General features: G+C 37.6%; 1 protein-coding gene across 1 annotated transcript in view; it reads left to right on the plus strand.

The window, feature by feature from the left end:
• The window catches only part of POLN (DNA polymerase nu), a 321659-nt gene that overhangs the window by 9556 nt on the left and 286634 nt on the right, over positions 1-25469 (plus strand). Inside the window, exons 4-7 of the mRNA XM_036765083.1 lie at positions 3857-3969; positions 11401-11558; positions 23870-23932; positions 25056-25116. Coding sequence (XP_036620978.1) covers positions 3857-3969; positions 11401-11558; positions 23870-23932; positions 25056-25116 — 395 coding nt within the window. The remainder of the gene's footprint in view (positions 1-3856; positions 3970-11400; positions 11559-23869; positions 23933-25055; positions 25117-25469) is intronic.

A 25469-nucleotide genomic window follows, 5' to 3' on the forward strand; every position in this document is an offset into this window, starting at 1 on the left:
ATATATATATATATATATATTCCCTTCAACTACCCTAATACTTAGAAAGGTTTCAAGCGTTACAAATATCATCTTTCCATGTAGGAATGTAAACAAAACAGTTCAACTTTAGTAAGTACCTTATGATTTCTCTTTCCTGTTTACCTTCTCATGCTTCTCTTGATTCTTGTATTTGAAAGTCAAATTTTCTATTCAGCTCTGGTCTTTTCTTTTTCAAGAATGCTTGAAAGTCCTCTATTTTATTGAAAATCCATATTTTGTCCTGGAGTATTATACTGAGTTTTGCTGGGTAGGTGATTCTTGGTTTTAATCCTAGCTCCTTTGACCTCCAGAATATCATATTCCAAGCCTTTCGATCTCTTAATGTAGAAGCTGCTAGATCTTGTGTTATCCTGATTGTGTTTCCACAATACTCGGATTGTTTCTTTCTGGCTGCTTGCAATATTTTCTCCTTGACCTGGGAACTCTGGAATTTGGCTATAATATTCCTAGGAGTTTTCTTTTGGGGATCTTTTTCAAGAGGCAGTTGGTGGATTCTTTCAATTTCTATTTTGTCCTCTGGTTCTAGAATATCAGGGCAGTTTTCCTCGATAATTTCTTGAAAGATGGTGTCTAGGCTCTTTTGATCATGGCTTTTAGGTAGTACAATAATTTTTAAGTTATCTCTCCTGGATGTATTCTTCAGGATAGTGGTTTTTCCAATGAGATATTTCACATTGTCTTCTATTTTTTTCATTGTTTTCGTTCGGTTTTATAATTTCTTGATTTCTTATAAAGTCACTAGCTTCCACTTGCTCCATTCTAATTTTTAAGGTAGGATTTTCTTAAGTGGTCTTTTGGACCTCCTTTTCCATTTGGCTAATTCTGCCTTTTAAGGAATTCTTCTCCTCATTGGCTTTTTGGAGCTCTTTTGCCATCTGGGTTAGTCTATTTTTTAAGATGTTATTTTCTTCAGGATTTTTTTGGGTGTCCTTTAGCAAGTCATTGACTTGTATTTCATGATTTTCTTGCATCACTCTCATTTCTCTTCCCAATTTTTCCTTTACTTCTCTTACTTGCCTTTCCCAATCTTTTTTGAGCTCTTCCATGGCCTGAGACCAATTCATATTTTTCTTGGAGGCTTTTGATGTGGGCTCTTTGACTTTGTTGACTTCTTCTAGCTGTATGTTTTGATCTTCTTTGTCACCAAAAAAAGATTCAATAGTCTGAGTCTTTCAGTGCTTGCTCATGTTCCCAGCCAACTACTTGACCTTTGAGGCTTTTGTCAGGGTATGACTACCTTCAGAATGAATGGTGCTTTTTCCCAAGCTTCAGGGGTGTTGCATTGCTGTTTTCATAGCTACTTCTACACAGCAAGCTCTGCCACACCAGCTCTCTTCCTCCCCCAAGAACCACCAACCATAACCAAGACCCAGACCCAAGCAGGGCAAAGCAAGAGAACCCTGACTCTGTGCCAGCAAAGTTCTCCCTGTGCTCCCGCTCTCATCTGCCGCTTGATTCTTCCCACTGGGTGGGCCTGGGGCCAGAAGCAACCACAGCTAGAGCTCTGGAAGCAGCCGCAGAAGCTTCCTGCTCGTGTCACTGCCACTGTGCCGTACCACCTCCACCATGTCTGGTGCAGGAACCAACCACTCACCTCTCTCACCCTGATCCAGCAGTTTTCCCACTGACCTGGTGTCAGGAAGACCTGAGTTCAAATCCTCAGACTCAGACACTTACTATCTTTGTGACCTTGGGGAAGTCACTTAACCTCTGTTTGCCTTAATTCATTGGAGAAGGAAATGGCAAACCACTCCAGTATTTTTTCCAGGAAAACCACATTGACAGCATGGTCTACGGGGGTCACAAAGTCAGATACAACTGAACAACTGAATAACAAGGAATAATAGTCATGGTGCCCTAGTAAGGATAATAGACATGAATAATAGAATAGTGAATTATTTTCTTGTAATGTGGGTCTGGCACTTTTGTAGACTTGCTATGATGGCATCTCCATGTAGAGGAAGTTAGAGAGCTGCTTCCAGAAGAATTGTGATGAAATGTGAGGAAAATGCATATGTGGCTTTTCTGTGTCTGATTCTGATTGTACTACCAAATGGTTAAGAGGAGATTTTTTTTCATTGGTTGTATGTCCAGAAAAGTAAATGTCTTCAAAAGGATCTAAGTTAACTTTGGCCATCACTCTTTTTTCTTCATTCAATTCTGAAGGATCTCAGTGACTCCTTCACTCATAGATCTGGTGACGTGGGCAGATTCTTCAACCTTCAAAGGCAAGGAACATAAGCATTTGGTATCTGGTAGTCCAGGAATCTAGGCCAGGTGTTGGAGCTAACTTAGTGTCAATACCTTGAGGAAGACATAGTGATCTGTGGGAGCAACCTTCAAGACTTAAGCCCACTACAAGGATTCATGCAATAATTGTGCCACATCTAGACATGAACCTGGTGGGACCATTGATATGTAGGAGCTGAACTGAAGTTTAAAGCTACTCCCTTAGAGACTGAGAGGAGAATATGTTGCAGAGATGTTTGGGAGAAATGTTTGTATGTATGTTCTTGCTACATCATTGAAGTAAATATTCTTGTGTAAAAACTGTGTGTTAAGTGGTTAAATGGGACTGAAGGTGCCAGTCGCGCTGACCTCTAACACATGGGGGAACACAGGAAGTGGGGGCTTGAGCCAATGGCAGAGAAAAGAGATATCTCAACCCACTTCAGGTACCTAAGGACACTGAGGGGGGGAAATATGATAGGCCTGACTTCGAGAGAGTGAGGCCAGAGTTAACCATGTTACATCTTTCTATATGTTAAAAATCTGACTCTGGGGACAAGCATTCCAAAACAGCTACTAGCAATGACTTATTTAGATAGGCATTGATTGGCAAAATGGACTTTTTTAAAAAGTGCCTTATATAGCACCATATGCCCTACAAGAATATGAAAGAAATGCTACTTAAATTTTGTTTTTAATAATTGAGGAGAGTCAGAGGCCATTAGGTTTTAGGCTGGGCTCTTCCATAGCTGGGTCATATCTCTCAGTAAATTTCAGTTGTTTTCTGTTACCTCTAAGATAAGATGTAAACTCCTCTATTTGGTTTCTAAAGTCTTTTAGCACCTGATTTTATCTTGTCTTTCCAGTCTCATTATATGTTACTCTCCTTCTTGTACTCTTAAGGTTCTTCCAAAGTGATCTTTTCTCTGTTCTGCAGACATGGGATTCCATCTCCTCTCTTTGCGATTTTGCACTGTCTTCTCTATGCCTGGAATGTACTCAATCAATAAACATTTAAGTGCCTGCTATATGCTAGGCCCTGTGCTAAGCATAGGGGATACAGAAAGAGGCAAAAGATAGCCTCTGCCTACAATCTAATGGGGAGACAACATTCAAACAAATATATATGAAACAAGCTACATACAAGATAAATAGGAATAATTAACAAGGGGAAGGCACTAAGGTTAAGAGTTGCTGGAGAAGGCATCCTAGAGAAGATTTTGGTTGACGCTTAAAGGAAGCCACAAAGATCAGTAGTCAGAGAAAGGAGGGAGAGTGTTCTAGGCATAGCAGACCGTCAGAGAAAATGCCTGGAGCCAAGAGATGGAGTATCTTGGTTGTGGAACATCCAGGAGGGCCTTGTTACTGGTTCAAAGAGTATGTGTCAGGGAGTAAAGGTGTAAGAAGATCAGCAAGCTGGAGAAGGAAATGGCAAACCACTCCAGTATCTTTGCCAAGAAAATGGGCTCACAAAGACTTGAACCTGACTGAACAACAAGGTTTTGTGATACAATTTTACATTTTTTTCAAGTGAATAAGTATTTAAGTTAATGATTAAATTAACGACACCATTTTTGTCTTACAGAACAGTGCTGTTTCAAATACTAAAATGTAAATATACTGTTGTTTGCTTTAATGCAAAAGAATTTGTGAAAACAGTGCTCCAAATTTGTGGCAGTTACGGTCATTGGAAACATGGTAAGTGCAACTTTATACTTAGATTACCTCTCATCAGAATGGTCAGGGAATGAAATGTTCCGGTAAATGCAGAAGTCTAGTTAGTAGAGAATTGCTATATAATAGCTGTATAAAAAACCCTAGATGAGGCTGTGTGGTAGACTTGGAGTCATAAGACCTGGGTTCAAATCCTATCTCTGACACTTCCTAGCTGGACAATTCAGTACAGGTCACCTGATTTCTCTAAGCCTCAGTTGCCTCATCTATAAAATGAAAAGGTTAGACTTAATAAGGTCTACAATCCTTTCCAGCTTTAAATCTATGATCCTATGATTTTACATATGTAAAGAAGAACTATCTACTCTGGGATGTCAGCTAATAATGCATGTCTGGGCTCCTTAGAAATCATCTAGTCAGGGCAGCTAGGTGGCACAGTGAGTAGAGCACCGGCTCTGGAGTCAGGAGGACCTGAGTTCAAATCCAGTCTCAAACACTTGACATACTTACTAGCTGTGTGACCTTGGGCAAGTCACTTAACCCCAGTTGCCCTGCCTTCCCCCTCCAAAAAAAGAAAGGAAGAAAGAAAGAAATAAAGAAATCATCTAGTCTCAGGTACAAAAAGCACCTTGCCTATGATAATGCAGCTAGGAAGTGGCAGAGCCAGTCTCTTTGGCTGGATCATTATCATTGTCTTATCACCTAAATATTGTACTCCAGAGCTCTGCCTTGGACCCTCTGATCTTCTCTATCTACTCTTTATTGGTATTAGTATTAAAATGGGTTTGGTTATCTTTATGCAAATAATTCCCCAAACTGCATAACCAGCCTTCATCTCTCCTGAGCTCCAGATGTGTATCTCTAACAGCTCCCTGGTCACCTTTACCTGGATGTCCCATAAGCATCTGTAACACCAATTTTTTTTTTAATTTTTATTTTTAGTTTACAACATTCAGTTCTACATAATTTTGAGTTCCAGATTTTCTTCCCTCCATCCCCCTCTCCCTCCCCAAGACAGCATGGAATCCCATATAGCTTCCATGTATAACTTCACATTGAATTAATTTATACACTAGTCAAGTTATAGAGAAGAACTGTGATTAATGAAATGAATCATGTGAACGAAGAAACAGGACCAAAAAAAAAAAAAGAAAAAAAAATCAGCCCAAAAACAGAAACAAAAGAGAGAAAAGGAAAAAAAAAAGGTGGGGGGGGGATGGGAAAGGCTAGCATGAAGTGTGCCTCAATCTGCATTCATACTTCAAAGTTCTTTCTCTGGATGTTGATAGCATTCTCCATCATGAGTCCTTTGGAGTTGTCTTTGTACCTTGTGTTCCTGAGAAGAACGAAGACTGTCAGGGTTGGTCCTCACAGAATCCATATATCTGTGGTTGTGTAGAATGTGTAAAACACCAATGTTACTAGCAGCTTCTGTGGAGGTGTAAGGCCAGCGCACAGGAGGGCTGCTAGCACAGGTTCTCCTATTTGCTTTTCTGAAGGAAAACAACTTAAAGGGATTTACAATCTCACTTTAATTAAACATACATATATCATTCACTTAGTTCAGGGGAAAAAGTCAGTACCCTGAACTTCAGAGAAAACACAAACGGGAATTACAAGCAGAACTTAACACAAATCAATAGACAGGGCTCCCAACTGTCTGACCAAAAGCAATACACACACAGTCACCATAGAGGGAAGCACCAACATCTGGGTTTTTCAAAGCTGGGGGAGCTCCATAACGGCTACCCAGAGTCTCATCTGGTTATATCACATGAACACTCTTCCCATGAGTGAGCCTCAAAGCAAAATTCTAACCTCAGAGTATATATACATCTCCTCAGGGTCAAAGGGCATCACAACCCTCCAGCTCTAACTGCTCTAACTTTCTACTCCACCCCCTCTTGTTCCACTCATTCAGCAAGCTCCTCCCACCACAGGCTTCATGTAACTTAGGCTTCCATGTGACTTAAGCAGGGCACATGGGCCTATTAATGGATGGGAAGATCTTCAAATTAAACAAAAACACATTAACAATACAGCATCTCAAACTCAACATGTCCAAAGTAGAGCTCATTAACTTATCTCTTAAACTGTCCTAATTTCCCTATTTCTCTCAAAGACTCACTATCTAGTCATCCAGATTAATAATTTTGACTCTTTTTCCATCACTCCCTATATCCAATCAGTTGCCAGATCTTGTTGATTCTACCAGTGCAATATCTTTTTGCGCTTATTGTCTTCTCTCCATTCACATGGCCACTACCCTTGTTTAGGCCGTATCTGGTCTCTTTGTCTCTAATCTATCCCCTTTTCAATCTGTTTTTAATGCAGCTGCCAAAGTGATATTCCTAAAGCACATATCTGATCATATTACTCCCCTGCTCAAGAAGCTTCAGTAACTCCTTCATACTTATAGGATAAAATATAAACTTCTCTGTTTGGCATTTAATATTCTTCAAAATGTTTCCAACCTAACCTTCTAGACTGATTGCATATTGTTTTCTCCCTCATGTATTCTGTGTTCCAGTCAGATTTGCCTGTTTGCCATTTCTCATATACACCATCCCATCTCCTGTCTCCCTGTTTTTTAGCAGGCTTTTTGAGGTGGGGATGGGGGTGGTAGAATTTATTCTGAGTTTAATATGTATGTTTGTATGGAAACATACATAGCAGAAGACAAAATGAGAATCCCATATGAAACTCTGAATCTCTATTTCATAACCCTTTTGAAAATTATTTATTAAACATTTATTATGTGCCAAGCATCATGCTAAGCACTGGAAACACAAATACAGGTACTAAAGAAAACTCCTACCCTAATGGGGGGAGAGAACACATGAAAAGGAGCTAGACAGAGAGAGGGTCTCTGTGTGGGAACAAGGAATGAAAGTCCAGAGAGTCAGGAGCCTAACTCCCAGGGCTGAAGTAAGCACCAATGGCCTTAGCAGTTCCTTAAAAAATCCCTGCTTCAAAATCAAATTTGTTTTGCTTGTGACTGTCCTCTTCCTGAAATTGTCCTCCCTTTTAACTTCCACCCCAATCTCCATTTGTTTCCTTGTTTTACTTCCACCATGTATTTCTACACCAAACTGTATGTATTTAATCTTCCTTTGCCAGTTTCAGATGAGTGAGGTTCACCTGATACACACTCCCTCATCCTTTCCTCTATGTTTGTATGCTCTTCTTTTTATATACCCCAATTATAAGAAATAGCAAGTTCTAATGTCTTTTTCCTCTTTTCTATACTATTGTGTTACTATTACCTTCCTTTATTTTATCCTTTTCAGACTCTTAGAACAGAACTAATCCTTTCCTCTTTGATTTTATTAATTCCCACAGTACTCTTTGAAAGGCATTAAGGTTCTAAAAGGACACTTATTTATTTCCCCCCACTAGAATACCAGCACCATATTATCATTTAGTTCTGTCTAATTGCTTAAATTAATCTACCTTTTTAGCTTTCTCTGTACTCATGTTTTTGTTTCATAGTTCCTACTCAGCTCTGGTCTTTTTACCTGGAAAGCTTTAAAATCATCTATTCCATTAAAGCTTTATTTTTTCCTTTGTAGAATTACACTCTGCTTTTCAGGGCAAGTGATTTGCAGTTATAAGCCTGTATCTTTTGCTTTTTTGATTATTGTAGTCCAAGATCTCCTTTCATTTGAAGCTGAAGCTGGCAGGTCTTGTGTGATGCTAATTCTAGTTCTTTGGTATTTGAACTGGTTCTTTCCTGATGCTTGCAGTATTTTTTTCTTTGCTATGGAAGCTCTGGATTTTGGCTATGACATTCCTTGGACTTTTCCTTTTAGGGTTTCTTTCATGAGGTTATGGGTGAATTCTTTCTATTTTTACTTTGACCTCTAGTTCTGGTAGATCTAGTCAGTTTTCCTTTATGATTTATTGAAATACAGTGTCTAGCCATTTTTCATCATGAATTTTAGGGTATCCAATGATTCTTAATTTTTTTCCTTGTCCTATTTTCTAGGTCAGTTGTATTTGGTATCAAATATCTTACTTTTATCCTATTTTTATCATTTTTTAAATTTTGTTCTAATTTTTCTTGATATGTCATGGAGTCATTGATTTCTATTTGGTCTATTCCACTTTTCAAGGACTCCATTTCTTGGGTAAAGTTTGCCACTTTTTCTTCTAAGCTATTTATTCTCCTTATTCTTTCCTATAGAGCTTTTATTCCATTTTTAATCCCTTCATTTCTTCTAGGTATTCATGAAATATCTAGGTATTTCATTCTAGGTAATGTTATAAAAAAATCTTTCCTTTGATCTTTGCTTACAGTTGTTAGGAAGATCTAGATGTGTAATAATTTTTTTTAATCTGGATCATTTTCTTCTTTGATTTATGCATCCCTATAGTTTTTGTTTCTCAACTGGGGCTTTGTGCCAGTACCAGCCCTTGCTCCTTACTGTACCTTTGGGTGGGTTGGTTGTCTCTGCTTAGTGTCACCCTGGATTCTCTACCTTTCTGTGATGACTTCAACCTCCCAGAGTTAGCCTCTGCTCTGTCCCTGGATCTTTGAGGTTCAGAGCTTTGAATCTTTAAGCCCTCTGTGGTATTTCAGGACAGAATGGTAGGGACCTTATGGCTCCTGAGTGCCTAGTTCTCCCGTTCTGAGGGCTGTCATATCATACTAGTTACTGTTATGCTGTAGGGCTTCCAGAGTTCCTTCTTGGGCACTTTGTGATTACCCTTGGGCTTTTTTCAGAGGAGCCCTCTACTCTTGTTGCCCCTAGACACAGAACCTTGCAGATTACAATATCTTTGGCCCATCTCTGGTTGTTTAGGGAGTCTACTATGTGTTGGCCCTGGTTTTGCTGGAGGCTCCCTCTTTCATATTGCCCCTGCTCTTCTTGCTGGCTTTTTGTGCATTAAAGAAGACACTTTCATTGGATTTTTTGATACTTACTTGGTTTTGTACAAACTTCAGGGTTTTGCTCGAGTAGGTATGTGGGAGCTGTGCCTTCTGTATCATCAGCTTTCTTGATTGGAATTCCAGGTTCTCTTATGCACCTGGAATGAACTTTCTTCTTACTACTGTTTGTTAGAATTCCTAGATCACTTCAGAGTTGATTGAGTTTAGTTGCTATATTCTACCCAAGTCCTTTCCTGATCTCCCCAAGTTGTTAATGCTCTTTACCCTTCTCATTCTACTTTGTAGTGTGTCTGTGTATATGATTTATATATATATACACATATATAAATCATACACACATATGCATATGTATAAATCATATACATGCATACACATATAAATCATACTCCTGGTAAAATGTAGCCTTCTTGAAGATGGGGCCTGTTTAATTATTTTGTCTTTATGCCTCATGCCCAGCATGGTGCCTGGTATATAGCTGGCAGTTAATAGAAATGAAGTGCTGTGCTCACAGTCATGCGGGTAAGAAGTGGCAGAGCCAAACTCAAATTCAATGACTTCAAGTCTAATACTGTTTCCATTAAAGTAGTCTGCCTTCTGCCATACTCTGCTGCTATTCCATAGAAGGCTATTCAATATGAAATATCTCTTTTGATCATGTAAACTCTGTATCTCATAAAGCCATTATAACCTTATCTTTGAGCAGCCTTTGTATCCTCTGTGGCTCTTGCTTATTTCTTATTCTTGAAGCACATACCAACAGCTTTAAATCTTTGTGATTATGTTGGAGCCAAACTGCTGACACAATGTGAGACCTCCTGAGGTTTCTCTGAGTCCTAAGCATACAACATATAATTTTAAACTTTCTTGGTAAAAATTATATTGGTGAATAACGTTATTTGGAGATTCTGTCCTAAAAAAGGGGGATTAAAGTCACTACTGAAACTAGGGGAAAATTAGGGGACTGTGTTCTGGATTCCTCTTTAAGGCATTATTTATTTTCTTTAGGGCACAGTGCATACCTCCACAGGACACTAGTAAACTTTTGGGCTAATATGGCTTAAAGATGTCAGTCAAAGATAAGATCAATGTGATATAAAGCTTAGTGTATAGGTAATGCAGAGGCTAAATTTGTCCCCCTGATATATGTCAACAACTTATTGCCCTTGAGTTTCCTGTGTGCTAAATCTTTTTTGTTTGCCAGGTTGTGTATCTACAATTTTTTAACATGGAAAGTGCTTTGTAGGAAACAGATGACTGATTAAACAGTATGCCTTTTAGGAGCTATGGGAAGGCCCTTGCCTAAAAAGTCTTCTGCAACCTCCTGTCTAAGCCTACTTATACATCTACTACAACATACTGCCCTCTTCAGCAAGCATTTATTAAGCATCTTCTATGTGCAAGACAATCGTAGAGCCACATTACTTTATCTTGCTTTTCTCACGATTCTATGGCACAGGTTGTACAACTAATATTATACATATTTTGCAAATGAGGGAACTCAGATTTAGAGAGGTCAATCCACTCTCCCACATCTTCCTCCAGAGTAAATGTGAAAGCCATGACTTGAATCCAGATTTTAGATCTTTAAGTCAAGCTCTCTTTCCACTGCAACACAATATGCTTCAACAAAATGTTCACGTCTCACTTGATCTTCACATAACATCTCCTTGAAGTAGGTAGGTCAAGTATTGTTATTAATCTCATTTTACAGACTAGGATGCTGAATCTTGGAGAAGTGAGGTGATTTACCCAAGGGTGCAGAGCTATCCAGTGACAGAACCAGACTTCAATCCTAGTTTTCTGACTTCGAGTCCAATGTTCCTTCCTCTTTATCCTACTCCATAACTAAACTAATCTAATTTTAGCTAAAGGCTTTGTTCCCCTTTAACATGAAAGCACCTCTGTAACATTTTAAGCTGTTTTCTTTCATTTATGATTTGTGAATATGCCTTAGATCACTCACCAAAAAAGGCCTCTGATAGAGAAGAGAGGAAGATAATTCTTGGTAATTGAAGAAGTAAGGAGATAGATCAAAAAAGGGAAAAGGTTGCAGTACAGAGTTAGTTTACACCTGTAAAATTAGGTTAATAATATTAATCAATCACTTTCATGGTGATAGAGGGAGTGTATATACTTACACACTTGTGTGTATACACATGCATGCATGTATAGGTATCTATACATATACTGTGTGTACACATACATATAGATTCCTGTATATGTGTATACATACACACGTGTATGTATACATATATACCCATGTATACATAAATATACAAAATTGTGTTCATCACAAGAGACTAGCATTTCAGCTATAATTCCTATACGTGTGTATACATACATGTGTATACGTATATGTATATACTCATGTATGCATATACAAAATTGTGTTCATCACAGGAGACTGGCATTTCAGCAATGTGACATTTCTGCTTTGTGGTTAACAAAATTTAATAGCCTTTTAGAAACTTGAAAGACAGATTGATCATTTCCTTATTCTTTGTGCTTCTCTATTCTTTTTTTACTTTCTGGATAACTTTTTTCCTCTTCTTTTCCTTCAGTCACCAATTTTGTGGTGTTAGATCCCAGAATTGCAGCATGGCTTCTTGATCCTAGTGATACTATTTCTTCCTTTAAAGATTTAGTAAGCAAATATTTTGAAGAGTCAGTCACAATGAAAATGAATAACACAAGTGGAGGTTCTTCACACAACATGGTGGTGAGTCATTTTAAAATAGTTACAAGTTTAAAAACAACTTGGCATATAAATAGATGATTATAAAAGAGGGATAAACCACTTTTTAGACTTCTCCTTAGCCCCAAGAAGGGGCTTAAGTAATTACTTCATAGAATCACAGAATTTTAAGAGGTGGAAGAGACGTTAGAGGTCCAGATTGATGTCATTCTCAAGATTCTTATGGATAGGCCTGTATAAGAAGCTGAGTATCAACTAAAAATTAAGATAAATCATCACCGAGTAATCTTGTATCATTTGCCAGAGGGTCATTAGCATACCCTTCTGTAAATATATCATTAAGAGAAGTACCATGTCCTAAAGTAGCTTTCTTCAGAGTAGAAAACCAAGCACGTTAGACCAAAGAATGCCGACAGCCCGGCAAATTGTATTTGTGTTAAGCTCAGGTGACTGGAATACATTCAGTGCCCCATATCACATGGGCCTTTCTAGTTATTTCAGAACCAGATAAACTATATCGAAAGATTGTGATTTAAATAAACAGGTACTGTCTCACGCTGAAGGAAAGGTTGTAGATGGATTGATGCTTTGAGTACAGGTTTGACTAGATCAGTAATTCCTACCCCAAAATATACCCCTACCAAGAGACTACTTCTTCCTTCAAAGTCTCAGTTCAGAGGACAGGCATAAGGAATCGGAGAGAAGGAAGAATGTAGATTTAGGAGAAGCAGAAAACAGGGAGAGGAAAGGGATGAAGGACTCTTTTTGCCCCCTGCAGTTTGTAGGTTTTAATGTGTGGGAACCATGGTACTAAAAGCTTCACAGACTGGTAAAAACGAACAAACAAGCATGCCATGGATGAATGCCATCCTGTGAATGGTAGCTGGGAGACATTGGTCTAGAAGATTTCTAATGCTTTTTTTTGTTGTTGGGATCGAGGGTTGGTATTTTGATATTTTATCAACTTTTTTATATCATTGTCACTTCAGTTTCTCCTCCAGCTAAGTAGAAGCAACCACTTCCTTTCCATATTATAACAAAGCAGTACAATTGAGCAAAACAATCACACATTGGCTGTGTTTGAAAAAGTGTGCTCTGAAGTTTAGCTTAAGATGATCAAATGAGTAGAAGCAGAAAAGCCAAGTTCTTTCATAACTATTCCAAAAAGGATGAAAATGAACATGGAACCAAGAAATGATAAAAAGAAAATGAAGAGAAACTACAAGTGCATTGTGTCAATTCACACAAAGAGAAAACCTGAAACCTATGAGTAATAGAGGAAGGATCTAACCAAGAAAGCCTACTCCAGAGCACAGACCATGAATGCCTTTTAACTCTCTAACTACAGACAATCCAGGTAAGGCTAAAGCCTGAAGCTCTGTATCAGATGCAAAGAGATAGGAGCTCAGATCAGGCTCTAACCAAGGATTCCTGAAGTAGGCAGCTGTGTCCTCTGATTTGAAGCTAGGGCTCAGACCTACTAGGCTCAGACCAGGAGGGAAGTGGTAAGACTATAACATATAGTTTGCCCTAGCTCAGACTTCCTGTCTAGACTGCCCATCAGGTATGCAACCCTGGGGCACTGACCAACTCGTGTAGACTGAACACTTTATCCAGATACCAGGTGTTACAAATCAGTATCAAAAAAGGTCTCATCATTCTTTCCAGAAATTCACAAAGCCTGACCCTGCCTCAAAGTCATAATTCATAAAAATGAGTCGATAGCTAGAGTAATGAATAAATAGAAGGAAATATTGATATATGAAGCTGAAGACATCCAAGAAAAAACTCAAAAGAAGAGAATAACTTAATAACATCAAAAGCAGAGCCTTTCAAAAAAAATTTAGAGATGTGCCACAAGATATCTTGGAATTTCTGAAAGAAATGAAGCAAGAGTGTGAAAGTGATCATAAAAATGAAATGGAGTTTTGGAGGAAAGAATTGCAAAAGAAGTGAAAGTTATAGAGGGAAGACTTGGAAGGAGAGGAAACAGCTTAGGAAGTGCATAATATTACTCAATTAACAAATTCCTTAAAAATTAGGTTGGACCAAACATAAACCAGCAATTCCATGCAACAACACTAAATATTAGATCAAAGTCAAAGTAATAAAAGGCATCAGAAACTGCAAAATATATATTATCAAAAAGCAATGACCTAGAAAACAGGCCAAAGAGAAATAATATAAGAATCGTTGAATATTAACCAGAAAATCTCCACTGTTAAAAAAGCCTAGATAGTACATTTCAAGAAATCATAAATGAAAACTACCCAGACCTATTACAACCAGAGGGCAAAGTGGAAGGAGAAAAGAGTCCATTAATCACTTCCTAAAAGAAATTCCAAAATAAATACCCCAAGGAACATCATAGCCAAAATCCAGAGTTTTCAAGTCAAAGAAAAAAGTACTATAGCTAGCCAGAAAGAAAGAATTCAGATGCCAAGGATTCACAGCTATTATCAAGCAAGACCTTGAAGGCAAAAGATAAGGCATACAACCAAGAATAATTTACCCTGCAAAGCTGAGTATAACTCTACCCTGGAAAAAATGAATCTTAAATAAAATAGAAGACTTCCAAGAATCTAGAACTTTGAAATGCAACACAGGCATCAAGAGAAACATATAAAGGCTAATACATTTGAGTAATTGGAGGGGACTTTACTATAATGAAATGTTTATATTTGAATAGAGAAAGAAAAAACAAATGTCTCTAAAGAATCCCAGTGTCTTCAAGGGTCATAGAGTAAATAAGGTAGAGGGCATGGACACAGTTTTTATTATATTTTGATGATCTTAAAAGAAAAAAGAAAAGGGAAAGAAAAGATAATACTCTAGGGGAGGAAGAAGGTAGTAGAACATATCTCACATAGTTGGGGTGAACCAAAAATAAAAGTACAAACATGGAGGAAGGGGTGGGGGAATGTGCTTCATGTGGATCTCATTTTTATTTGAACAAAGGATCAAATATACACTGTAAGGTCCAGAATTCCCCTTTAACTGTGGGGTGTTCTTTTGATACCAAAGGAAGAGGCTAAGTATCTCCATATTGATTATAGGTAGTAGTTTAATCAATCATTACTCACAAAACAGGGTCAATCTGGGGAGGCTGCCAGACAGTTCAGTGGATTCCTGCTAAAAAAAACAAACCAAAATCCCTGTGGTAATTGTAGAAAACAGACAAACACAAGAGGAGCTGGAGAGTGCATCACTACTGATTGATGGATGGTTTTAGTTTTCTGCTTAATAATGAAATTGGCCAAAACATAATTATGATTATGCCCAGACATAAGCTTGTGTATTGATCGTGTCCCAGTCACATATTGGTCATGATATTCTTGTTTTGGCTTTCATAGAATCTTAAGTTATGACTCAGTGTCTAAAATATAATTCATTATCTAAGTTATGATTGTAAACAGACCACCATGTTTGGGCTTCCATCTTTCACAGAGTTTAAGTTTTTATGGCTTTTCCCTTATTAATGTATTTTATCACTTTTCCCCAATTGGGACCCACCCCCACACACACATATACAAAGAGTTTGCGTAAAAATATGTTAAACTGAATAGGAAATCAAGTAGGGAGAGGGTAAGTGAGAGTAATAGCAAGGGTAGTTTTAGAGAGGGATTAGTTAAAAAAACCAAAACTCCATCTTCAGAGGATAGAAAGGAGAGGATGAAATGGAAGAAAAAAAAAGTAAGAACCTGTGTTCAGGAACCACATAATAGGAAGAGAAGAGAATTAATGGAATGGTGGCATATTGCATAAAATATGGATCATTATTATTGTATACACTCCTTTCTCAATATCCTGTTTAGGAAAAGGGTCAGGGAAAAGAGAAGGAAACTTATCATAGGATAGGATGGGGGGAAATCAACACAGTTAACAATAATAATCATGGATATGAAAGTGATGAATTCATCCATAAAATGAAGGTAGCGGAATGGATTAGAAAGCAGTATCAAACAATAAGTTGTTTACAAGAAATGTATTTGAATGAGAAAGGTTCACCCAGAGTTAAAATGAGGCAGAACAAAATCTGTTATCCTTCAGGTACACTCAGAAAAGCAGAGTTAGCAATCATAATCTCAGACGAAGCAACAATAAAACTCTTCAATTAAAATATACAAACACACTACAGTATGCTTAAACGTACCATAAACAATGAATTTATGTCAATATATAACATATAGGCACCAAATGGCATAACATCTAAATACTGAAAGCAAAAATCAAATGAGTTATGGGGAGAAATAGGCAGCGATACTGTAATAGTGGAGGATCTCATTGTACCTCTTTTATGCCTTAAAATATTTAGCAAGGCAATAAACAAGAAAGAAATTAAGGACCTGGATAGAATTTTAGATATGTTAGCTATTATAGATCTCTGGTGATAACAGGAGTATACCTGTTTCTCAGCTACACATGGAATGTTTACAAAAATTTGCCATGTATTAAGGCATAAAAACCTCACAAGAAATGCAGAAAAACAGAAATATTAAACACATCCCTATCTGACCACAATTCAATAACAGTTATATTCAAGAAAGAATTAAAAATTACTTAGACAGTAAATAATCTAATTATAAGGAAGTAGTGGGTCAGAGAACAATAGAACGATAGAAAAAAATCATCAAAATGATAAAAAGGAAGGCAAAAACAGTCTGCTTTTGAGGAACTCATGTTCTAATGGGGGATAACAACATAAAACTAGGTATACATAAGATACATATATACAGAGCAGATGTAAGACAATTTCTTTAGAAAAATTAATTTTTTTATTAAAATAGTTTTCCCTTTTACTTTTATTGGAAAAACCAAACCAAACCCATGTAACACATATGCATGGTCAAGTAAAACAAATTCCCATGTTGACTACATCCAAAAAATATGTTTTATTCTTTGCCCTGACTCTATCCCCTCTTTGTCAGGAAGTGTATAGCATGCTTTATCATTTCTCCTCTGGAAGATGTAAGACAATCTCAGGAAAGAGACCTCCTACAGGAAAAGAGATTTCAACCAAGTCTTGAAAAAAGCCAGGAAAACTTAATTGGTGGAGGTGAAGAGGGAGAATATTCCAGCCAGTGAAAATCACAGAGAAAGATGGAGTGTCCTTTGCAAGGAATGATAAGTAGCTCATTGTAGCTGGGTCATAGAGTACTTAGAAAAAGGAAAGTATAACAAGACTGGAAATTGTTGTGAAGATCTTTAAATGCCAAGTAGAGTACTTTATATTAGTTCTTATGGGAAATAGGGAGCCACTGGAGTTTATTTAATAGAGAGGTGACTTGGACAGATCTATATTTTAGGAAAATCATTATAGCAACTGAATGGAGCATGAATTGAAGTGGGAATAGATTTGAGGCAGGAATACTATATTATGCTATATATTATACTATATTATATTAATATTGTAGTAGTCCAGTGAAAAGTGATGAATGCCTGAACTTATGTGGTAGCTGAATGAGTAGAGAGTAGGGGGTGTATATAAGAGATGAAGTGAAGGTAGAAAGGACAAGATTGGCAACAGATTGGATATGTGGAGTGAGATTGGAGAGTTGAGAATGACACTGAGTTTGTCACAAGTAACTGAGATGGTAGTGTCATAAATTTAATCCTAAAGAATTGGTGGATCAAAGAAGAAATCATAGAAAAAATAAAAAATTAAAGAAAATGACAACAATGAGACCACATACTTAGGGTGCAACCAAAGCAGTCCTTAGGGAAAATTTTACATCTCTAAACACTTTCATCAATAAAAGAGGGAAAGAACAAATCAATGAATTGGACATGTAGCTTAAGAAAACCTAGAATGTAGAAAATTTAAAAAAAAAACCCCAAACACCAAAATGTTAAATACATACCACAAAATATTAGAAATAAGCTATCATGCCTTTTTCAGCTGTCTCTAAGGGGAGGGTTCTTAACCAAACAAGGATAGAGATAAAACATAAAATCGATAATTTTGATTATGTGCAATTGAAAAGTTTTTTGGACAAGCAAAATCAATGTAACTAGAATATGAAGAGAAGTGGTCAATTTAGAAAAACTCTTCCATCAAATATCTCTGATAAGGATTTGAAATCTATGCTATTTAGGGAACTAATACAAATATGTAAGACCTAGAGCCATATCCCAGTGAATAAGTGGTCAAAGGATATGAACAAACTGTTCTCAAAATAAGAATCATAAATTATTAACAATGATATGAAGATGGAAATTGTTAATATTCTAAGATTTGTGGATCTATTAACAGTAATACACTGTTAGTGGAGCTATATATTGATTCAACCATTCTGGAAAGAAATTTGAAATTATGGAAAAAAGGACTAAGATATCTATGTACTTTGATCCAGAGATCCCACTGCTAGGCATATGCTCCAAGGAAATTAAAAATCAAAAGCTTTCCAGCATTACAGAACCTTGTAGAACTTACACTCTACTGGCATTGGTCACCTCCGTGCCACAATGAGGAATTAGAGTAGGACTTTACGAAGGTCCCTCATCTGTAAAGTAGGAATAATATTTGTTACTTATCTCAGAGGGCTGTTGTGAGGAAAGTGCTTTGTAAACTTTAAAGAACTGTATGTCAATGTGAGATGCTATTTTTATTGTTATTTTTGTTATCTTTTTCAATGGTGTTGTTAGAAATAAACTGAGGACAAGTCACTGTCCTACGATTCTTTCCTGTTTAAAATTCTGAGTAATAATTCCACAAGTAGATAAATCAGCTACTTTAATTTCCTTGAGGTGTATGCCTTGCATTAGGATCTCCTGATCAAAGTACATAGATACCTTAGTTTTCTTCCAGCATTGCCTGATGCTGCCCTTTTCTATGATCTGTGAAGATGTGGTGAGAAAGAAGGTTATATTGGACACAAACATCACCAGCAGAAGTTTGACTTACATCTTCTGCTGTACTGTTTGTTGCCTAATCTCTAGCTTTTAGTAGGAAGAGGAGCAATGAAGTGGGTCTTCCCATTTGACTGGATTGCCTTTCATTTCATGCTACACTTGTCTACAGCCCAATCTCCAGCTTCCTTTGGGAAGAAATATAGGGCTATACACTCAATGATGAACATTCTTATGCCTGGTCATAACCTGCACATTCCAGTGATTATGAATCTCTATAGTTTATCATCCCAACTCCATTCTCCACCTCCTACTACTCAATTCCTTATTCTCACCCCCTCAACCCTTCCACTCTAAAGTTCCAAACAAACATCATTCTCCCTTTCCATCGAGCCCTCCAGAATGCCTGTTTCATAGGCAACAAACTTCCCTTCATCCTTAATCTTTAACTCTCCCACTCCTTCCATCTTCTAGCTGTTAATGAAACTTGACCCCTGCTTAATGACACAGCTTTCCTGGCCACCCTTTCTGGTACAGACTGCACTTTCACTCATTCTCTTTAGTTCACTGGTCAAAGCAGAGGAGTTGGAATACTTCTTGCTCCCCATTACCCCTTCCAGATTCTCTCTCTTCCTCCATCACTCAGTCACCTCCCTTCCTTTGAGGAGGTTCATGTTATTCGTATGTACCACCCAATCAAAATCCTGGTAGCTGTTGTCTACAGACCTTCAGTTATTCCTCTTCCTTCCTCATAGTTTAGTAACCTGGTATATAATTTTTCTCTCCTCTCCAACTCCTCCCCTTATACTAGAGGACTTCAACATACATATTGACTCTCCTTCAAATCCTAAGCACTCAGCCTACTCACCTTCACTTCATCTCAGCTCCACACAGAGATGGTTAATACCTTTGATTTTGCCATCACCCACAAATGTACCACCTTCATGTTCAATAAATCTCTGGAAATCTCCTTATCTGAGAGAAGGATAAAGATAACCATAATCTGTTGGCTTTTGGCTTTCTATCTCTCCCTCTGCCTTCCTTTACCAAACCCCACTCTTTGTACCTCAATTCTTTTTCAGGCCATTTCCCCTGTACATGCTACTCTCTCTTCTTTTCCCCATCTTGATCCTTTGGTGAACCAATTCAACTCCACACTGTCCTCCTCTCTTAAATCCTTAGCTGCCTTATCATTTCTGATTGTGCCCTGTTAAACCTCAGTCTTGGAGGTTTATTTGCTGCTTTCACTCCTACACATAGGCTGCTGAGCAAAAGTGAAGAAAATCATGCAGCATTCTGACTGGGTGTACTACAAATTTATGCTACACAACGTCAACTGAACCCTCACAACTATTAGGCAGTCCTACCATACTTCCATTTTCAACTACATATCCCATACAGTGGTTTTGCCTCCTCCTCTTCTCCTAGCTGAGAACCTTGACTCTTATTTTATAGAAAAAAATGAAGCCATCTGCTGTGAGCTCCATCTTCTCCCCTCTGTCTCATCTCTTGTCACTCATATGCCATCTGCTACTATATCCTTCCCTCCAGTCTCAAATGATGAGGTGGCCTTACTCCTTACCAAGGCTGACCTCTTAATCTATCCAAGCAATTCCATACTACCCCACCTCCAATATTGCCTCCTCTGTCAACCCCACTTTTTCACCTATTTTTAACCTCTTCCTGTTTACTGGCTCCTTCCCTCCTGCCTTAAAAAATATATCCATATCTCCCTCATCCTTGAAAAAAAAAACAAACTCCTTATTTGATTTTCTCTAACAATTGTATCTCCTCTGCCCTTTGTGACTACACTCCTTGAAAAGACCATCTATCCAATATAAAATACGTGGGAAGTTACCTGCCAAGACAAACCCTGGAACTGTATGAACACAATTACAAAACACTTTTCATGTGACTAAAGTGAGAAATAAACAATTGGAAAAATAGTCATTGCTCATGGGTAGGCCAAGCCAATATAGTAAAAATTACATTTCTATCTCAATTAATATACATATTCAGTGACATACCAATCAAGCTACCAAAATTATTTTATAGAGCTAGAAAAATAATAACAAAATTCATATGAAAGAACAAAAGGTCAAAAATATCAAGGGTTAATGAAAAAAAATGTGAAGGAAGGTCGCCTAACAGTACTACATCTCAAATTGTATTACAAAGTCATAATTATCAAGGCAGTCTGGTACTGGCTTTGAAATGTAATAGTGGATCACACACTAGGCAGTGACCATAGTAATCTTATATTTGATCAACACAAAGATCCAAACTTATGGGACAAGAACTCACTCTTTGACAAAAGTCGCTGGGAAAACTGGAAGTCAATTTGGCAGAAACTAGGTATAGACCAACACCACACACCATATACCAAGATAAAGTCAAAATGGGTACATGATTTATACATAAAGGGTGATATAAGCAAATTAAGGAAGTATGGAATTATTTACCTGTCGGATGTATGGATAAGGGAAGAATTTATTACCAGATGAGATGGGATTATGGGATGGAAAGTGGATAACTTTGATTATATTAAATTAAAAAGGTTTTGCACAAACAAAACAAAGGCAGCCAAAATTAGAAGGAAAGCAGAAAACTGGGGGAAAATTTTTGCAGCAAGTTTCTCTGATAAAGGCTTCATTTCTCAAATATATAGGGAATTTATTCAAATGTATCAGAATACAAGTTGTTCCCTAATTGCTAAATGGTCAAAGGATATGAACAGGTAGGCTTCAGATGAAGAAATCAAAGCTATCTGTAGTCATATGAAGAAATGCTCTAAATCAGTGTTGATTGGAGAAATGCAAATTAAAATAACTCTGCAAATTAAAAACACCTCACACCTATCAGATTGGCTAATATGACAGGAAAGAAAAATGACCAATATTGGAGTGGATGTGGGAGAAGTGGGACACTAATGCACTGCTGGTGGAGTTGTGAACTAATCCAACCATTTTGGAAAGCAATTTGGAACTATGCCCAAAGGGCTATAAAACTGTGCATACCCTTTAATAGCACTACTAGTTCTGTATCCCAAAGAGACTAAAACAAAAAGGAAAAGGACCTGTATTTACAAAAACATTTATAGCAGCTCTTTTTGTGGTGGCAAAGAATTGGACATTGAGAGGTTGCTTATCAATTGAAGAATAGTTGAACAAGTTGTGGTACATGATTGTGATAGAATACTATTTATGGTATAAGAAATGATGAGCAGGATGATTTCAGAAAAAAACATGTAAAGACTTATATGAACTGATGCAAAGTGAAGTGAGCAGAACCAGAAGAACAGTAACAGCATATTGGACAATGATCAACTGTGAATGACTTAGCTATTCTCAGTAATACAAATATACAAGACAGTTCTGAAGGACTCATGTTGAAAAATACTATCCACCTCCACAGAAAGAACTGATGGAATCTGAATGCACATTGAAGCATACTTTTTCTTTTTTTTCCTTTTTTTTCTGTTTTCTTTCACAACATGATTGCTATAGAAATGTTTTGCCTGACAGCGCATGTATAGCCTTTGCCAAATTGCTTTCCTTCTCAATGAAGGAGATAGAGAGGCAGGATGGAAGATAATGTGGAACTTAAAATTGTAAAAAATGAAGGTTAAAAATTGTTTTTACATGTAATTAGAAAAAATAAAATTTTAAAGAGAGAGGAAAAAAGAAAAGATCATCTACTTTAGATACCTTCATATTCTCTCCTCTCACTCTTCTTAACCCATTGCAATTCAGTTTCTAACCTTCCACCAAAACTGCCCTCTCCAAAGTTAGCAATGATCTTAGTTGCCAAACCCATGGCCTTTTCTCAATCCTCATTTTCCTTGACCTCTCTGCAGCCTTTGACACTATTGATTACCCTCTCCTCCTTGATAGTCTTTTCTCTCTAAGTTTTTGGGATACCAGTCTCTCCCAGCTCTCTTCCTACATATCTGCTGCTTCTCAGTCTCCTTTGCTGGATCTTCATCCAGATAATACCCCCACAAGTGTCCCCTGGGGTTCTATACTGGGCCCTCATTCTTTTCTTGATGATCTAATCAGCTTTCATGGATTTAATTACCATCCCTATGTTTTTGATTTTCCAATCTGCCTATCCTTACCTAACCTGTTTGCGTGGTCCCAAACCTTGCAACACCAACTGCCTTTCAGACATCCCCAACTGTATGTTCACTAGACATCTTCAACTCATGATGTCCAAAAGAGAACTCATTATATTTTCCCTAAACCCAACCCATATATCTTCCCTATTGCTGTAGAAAGCAACATCATCCTCTTAGTCCCTCAGGCTTACCACCTAGGAGTCATTCTGGATGCTTCACTATCTCTCATCCCACCCCAACCCTCCACCCCCAATATCCACTGCAGGGGTGGGGAACCTGTGGCCTTGAGACCACATGTGGCCCTCTAGGTCCTCAAGTGTGGCCCTTTGACTGAATCCAAACTTCACAGAACAAATCCCCTTAATAAAAGGATTTGGATTTCAGTTCCTATCTGTTGCCAAGACCTGTTGATTTCAACATTGCAGTGTCTCTCAAATATGTTTCCTTCTCTGATACTGCCACCATTATGGTACAGGCCCTCATCAGCTCATGCCTAGACTATTGCAAAGCAAGTACCCAGTAAACTCCAGTGGCTTCCTATCACTTTCAGGATCCAATCCAAAGTCCTCTTTTTGGCGTTCAAATTCCTTCATAACCTAGCCCCCCTCCTTCCTTTCCAGTCTCCTTGCACCTTACTCTCTGTCGTGTACTTTCTGATCCAGTGACACTGGCCTCCTTGCTGTTCAATGAGCAAGACTCTCGGGATTTTCTCTGACTATCCCCCATGCATATTAGACTCTTCCTTTCTCATCTCTGCATACTGGCTTCTCTGGTTTCCCTAAGGTCCCAGCTAAAATCTCATCTATCGGAAGCCTTATCTAACCCTTTTTAATTCTAGTGCCTTCTTTCTCTTAACTTTTTCCCTGTATTTATCATGTATAAAGCTTGTTTGTGAATATTTATTTGCTTGTTATTTTCCGCATTAGATTGTGAGCTCCTTGGGGGCAGGGACTGTTTTTTAAAAAAATTATTTTTACCTTTTTGTATCCCCAGAGCTTAGTCATATGCCTGGCATATAGTAAGTATTTAATGAATATTTATTGACTGACCATTGGGAAAATTTTGACTGTCTCCTGTTCTCCTTTCCCCACAATCACCTTGTGGCTACAGCAGGTGCCCATTGATAGGCTCTGCACTCTGGGGCAATGACTGGTAAGAGGCCTGCCTCTCCCCTTTTTGTTACTGGGCTTTCCTTGAGAGCTACTATGATGCTAGAGAACATTCTTAGGCTAGTACCATTTTTTTTTTGTGGGGTGGAGGGTAATGTTTTCTTTAATATGTCTTCTAGGTTTGTATAGCCTTTTAGACTGAGGTAAGTACTGCCATCAAGTTTACCTATTTATTTTATATTATGATTTTTTTTTATCAGAACCTATGTTCAGACTTGAGGATCCTTTACAGACTTACAGTGGATCTTTGTTCTAAATTAAAGGCAAGAATTTAATTATTTTTATCTTTAATTAATTTAGTTGAAAGTGAGGAAGATGCTTGTTTTTTCAACTACCCTTTTAACACAAGAAGCATTCATATCACCTGCAATATCTTTGAATGTGAAGGATGATAAGATAGTAAGATGTAAAATACAGTAACTTCCCCTATTACAAAGGAGGGGGCAGGGATGATAAGATATTAAGTTAGAAGATAAGTGAGTTTTGTTGTTTCTATGGAAAGAAAAGAATCCCAATAATGTTCAGTGCTCTAAAATCTATTAGAATCTATTCTTTACTATGTGCTTAAAATGTAAGGAAATTTGTTTTTACTAGGTTGCTTCATTTCAGATACTGTGAGAATTATCATTTCCTAACTTTGTCTTTTGAAAAGATAGATAAAACTTTGGGCTTGGTTGTTGTTCAGTTGTGTCTGATTCTTCATGACCCCATTTGGGGTTTTCTTGGCAAAGATACTGAAGTGGTTTGCCATTTCCTTTTCCAACTCATTTTACAGATTAGGAAACTGAGGCAAACAGTGTTAAATGACTTGGTCAGAGTCACACAACTAGTATCTGAGTCCAAATGCAGGTTTTTCTGATTCCAGGTTTGGAGCGCTATCCACTGTACCACCTAGCTGCCAACAAAACAAAACAAACCCCCCCCGCCCCCCCCCCCAAAAACCCTTAGGCTCTAGTGCTCTAAATTTAAATCCTGGAGCCCCCAAGGAAAAGTTTCAGAAAGAGCCTGACCTTGTTCTGTGGATTGAAAAACAAACATTTCTCCTTCTATAGACCCCTTGCCCGAAGGTTCTGCTTAGGTGCAGGTTCCCCTGATAGTAGAGACTAGAATAAAATAGAACCTAAAAGAACAGTTAGGATTTTGTTTTGGGAGAACTCAAGACCACTGAAATTTGATTTCCATTTTAGCCAAAACTTCTTATGTCGTATTTAGATTTTTTGCCCCAGTTATTAAAATGTGAAATTCCCTTTAGTTTGTGACTTCTCTTCATAATGATAATTGTAGTGCTGTCTCAGTGTCTCTCTCAACATTTACTATATTTTACTGTAAAATACATTAATAGGAAGAAAGCAAGTAATGTCTTTGTGAATTTTTCCTACAATACAGGTTTGTGGTCTGTGGCAATTATTTTATACTTTGGAACTTCCTTTGATACCCATTTTGGCAGGTAAGAAGATAATATTGAAAGAGAAAAGTTTTACAACTGAGACTTTGGAGGTCTCGCTTATATTGTGATTATTGCTTAACTGATTGTATATTCAGCTTCCTTCCTTTCTAAGTTCATCCTCCACATTGTGGCAAAATTGATATTCTTAAAACACAGATTTAACTAGGACATTTGCCTGCTCAGAAGCTTCAGTGATTCTCTATTGCCTGCGGGTTAAAATGCAAACTTCTCTGATGTTTAAAATCTGTCATAGTCTAGCTCCACCTGTCTTTCCAGGAATAATTAATTATACTTCATTCCCCCTCATATACTCTGCATTCTAGCCAAGCCAGACTACTTGCTGTTCTTCATAC

This window comes from Trichosurus vulpecula, chromosome 6 (assembly GCF_011100635.1).
Source record: "Trichosurus vulpecula isolate mTriVul1 chromosome 6, mTriVul1.pri, whole genome shotgun sequence".
NCBI classification, from domain to species: Eukaryota; Metazoa; Chordata; class Mammalia; order Diprotodontia; family Phalangeridae; genus Trichosurus; species Trichosurus vulpecula.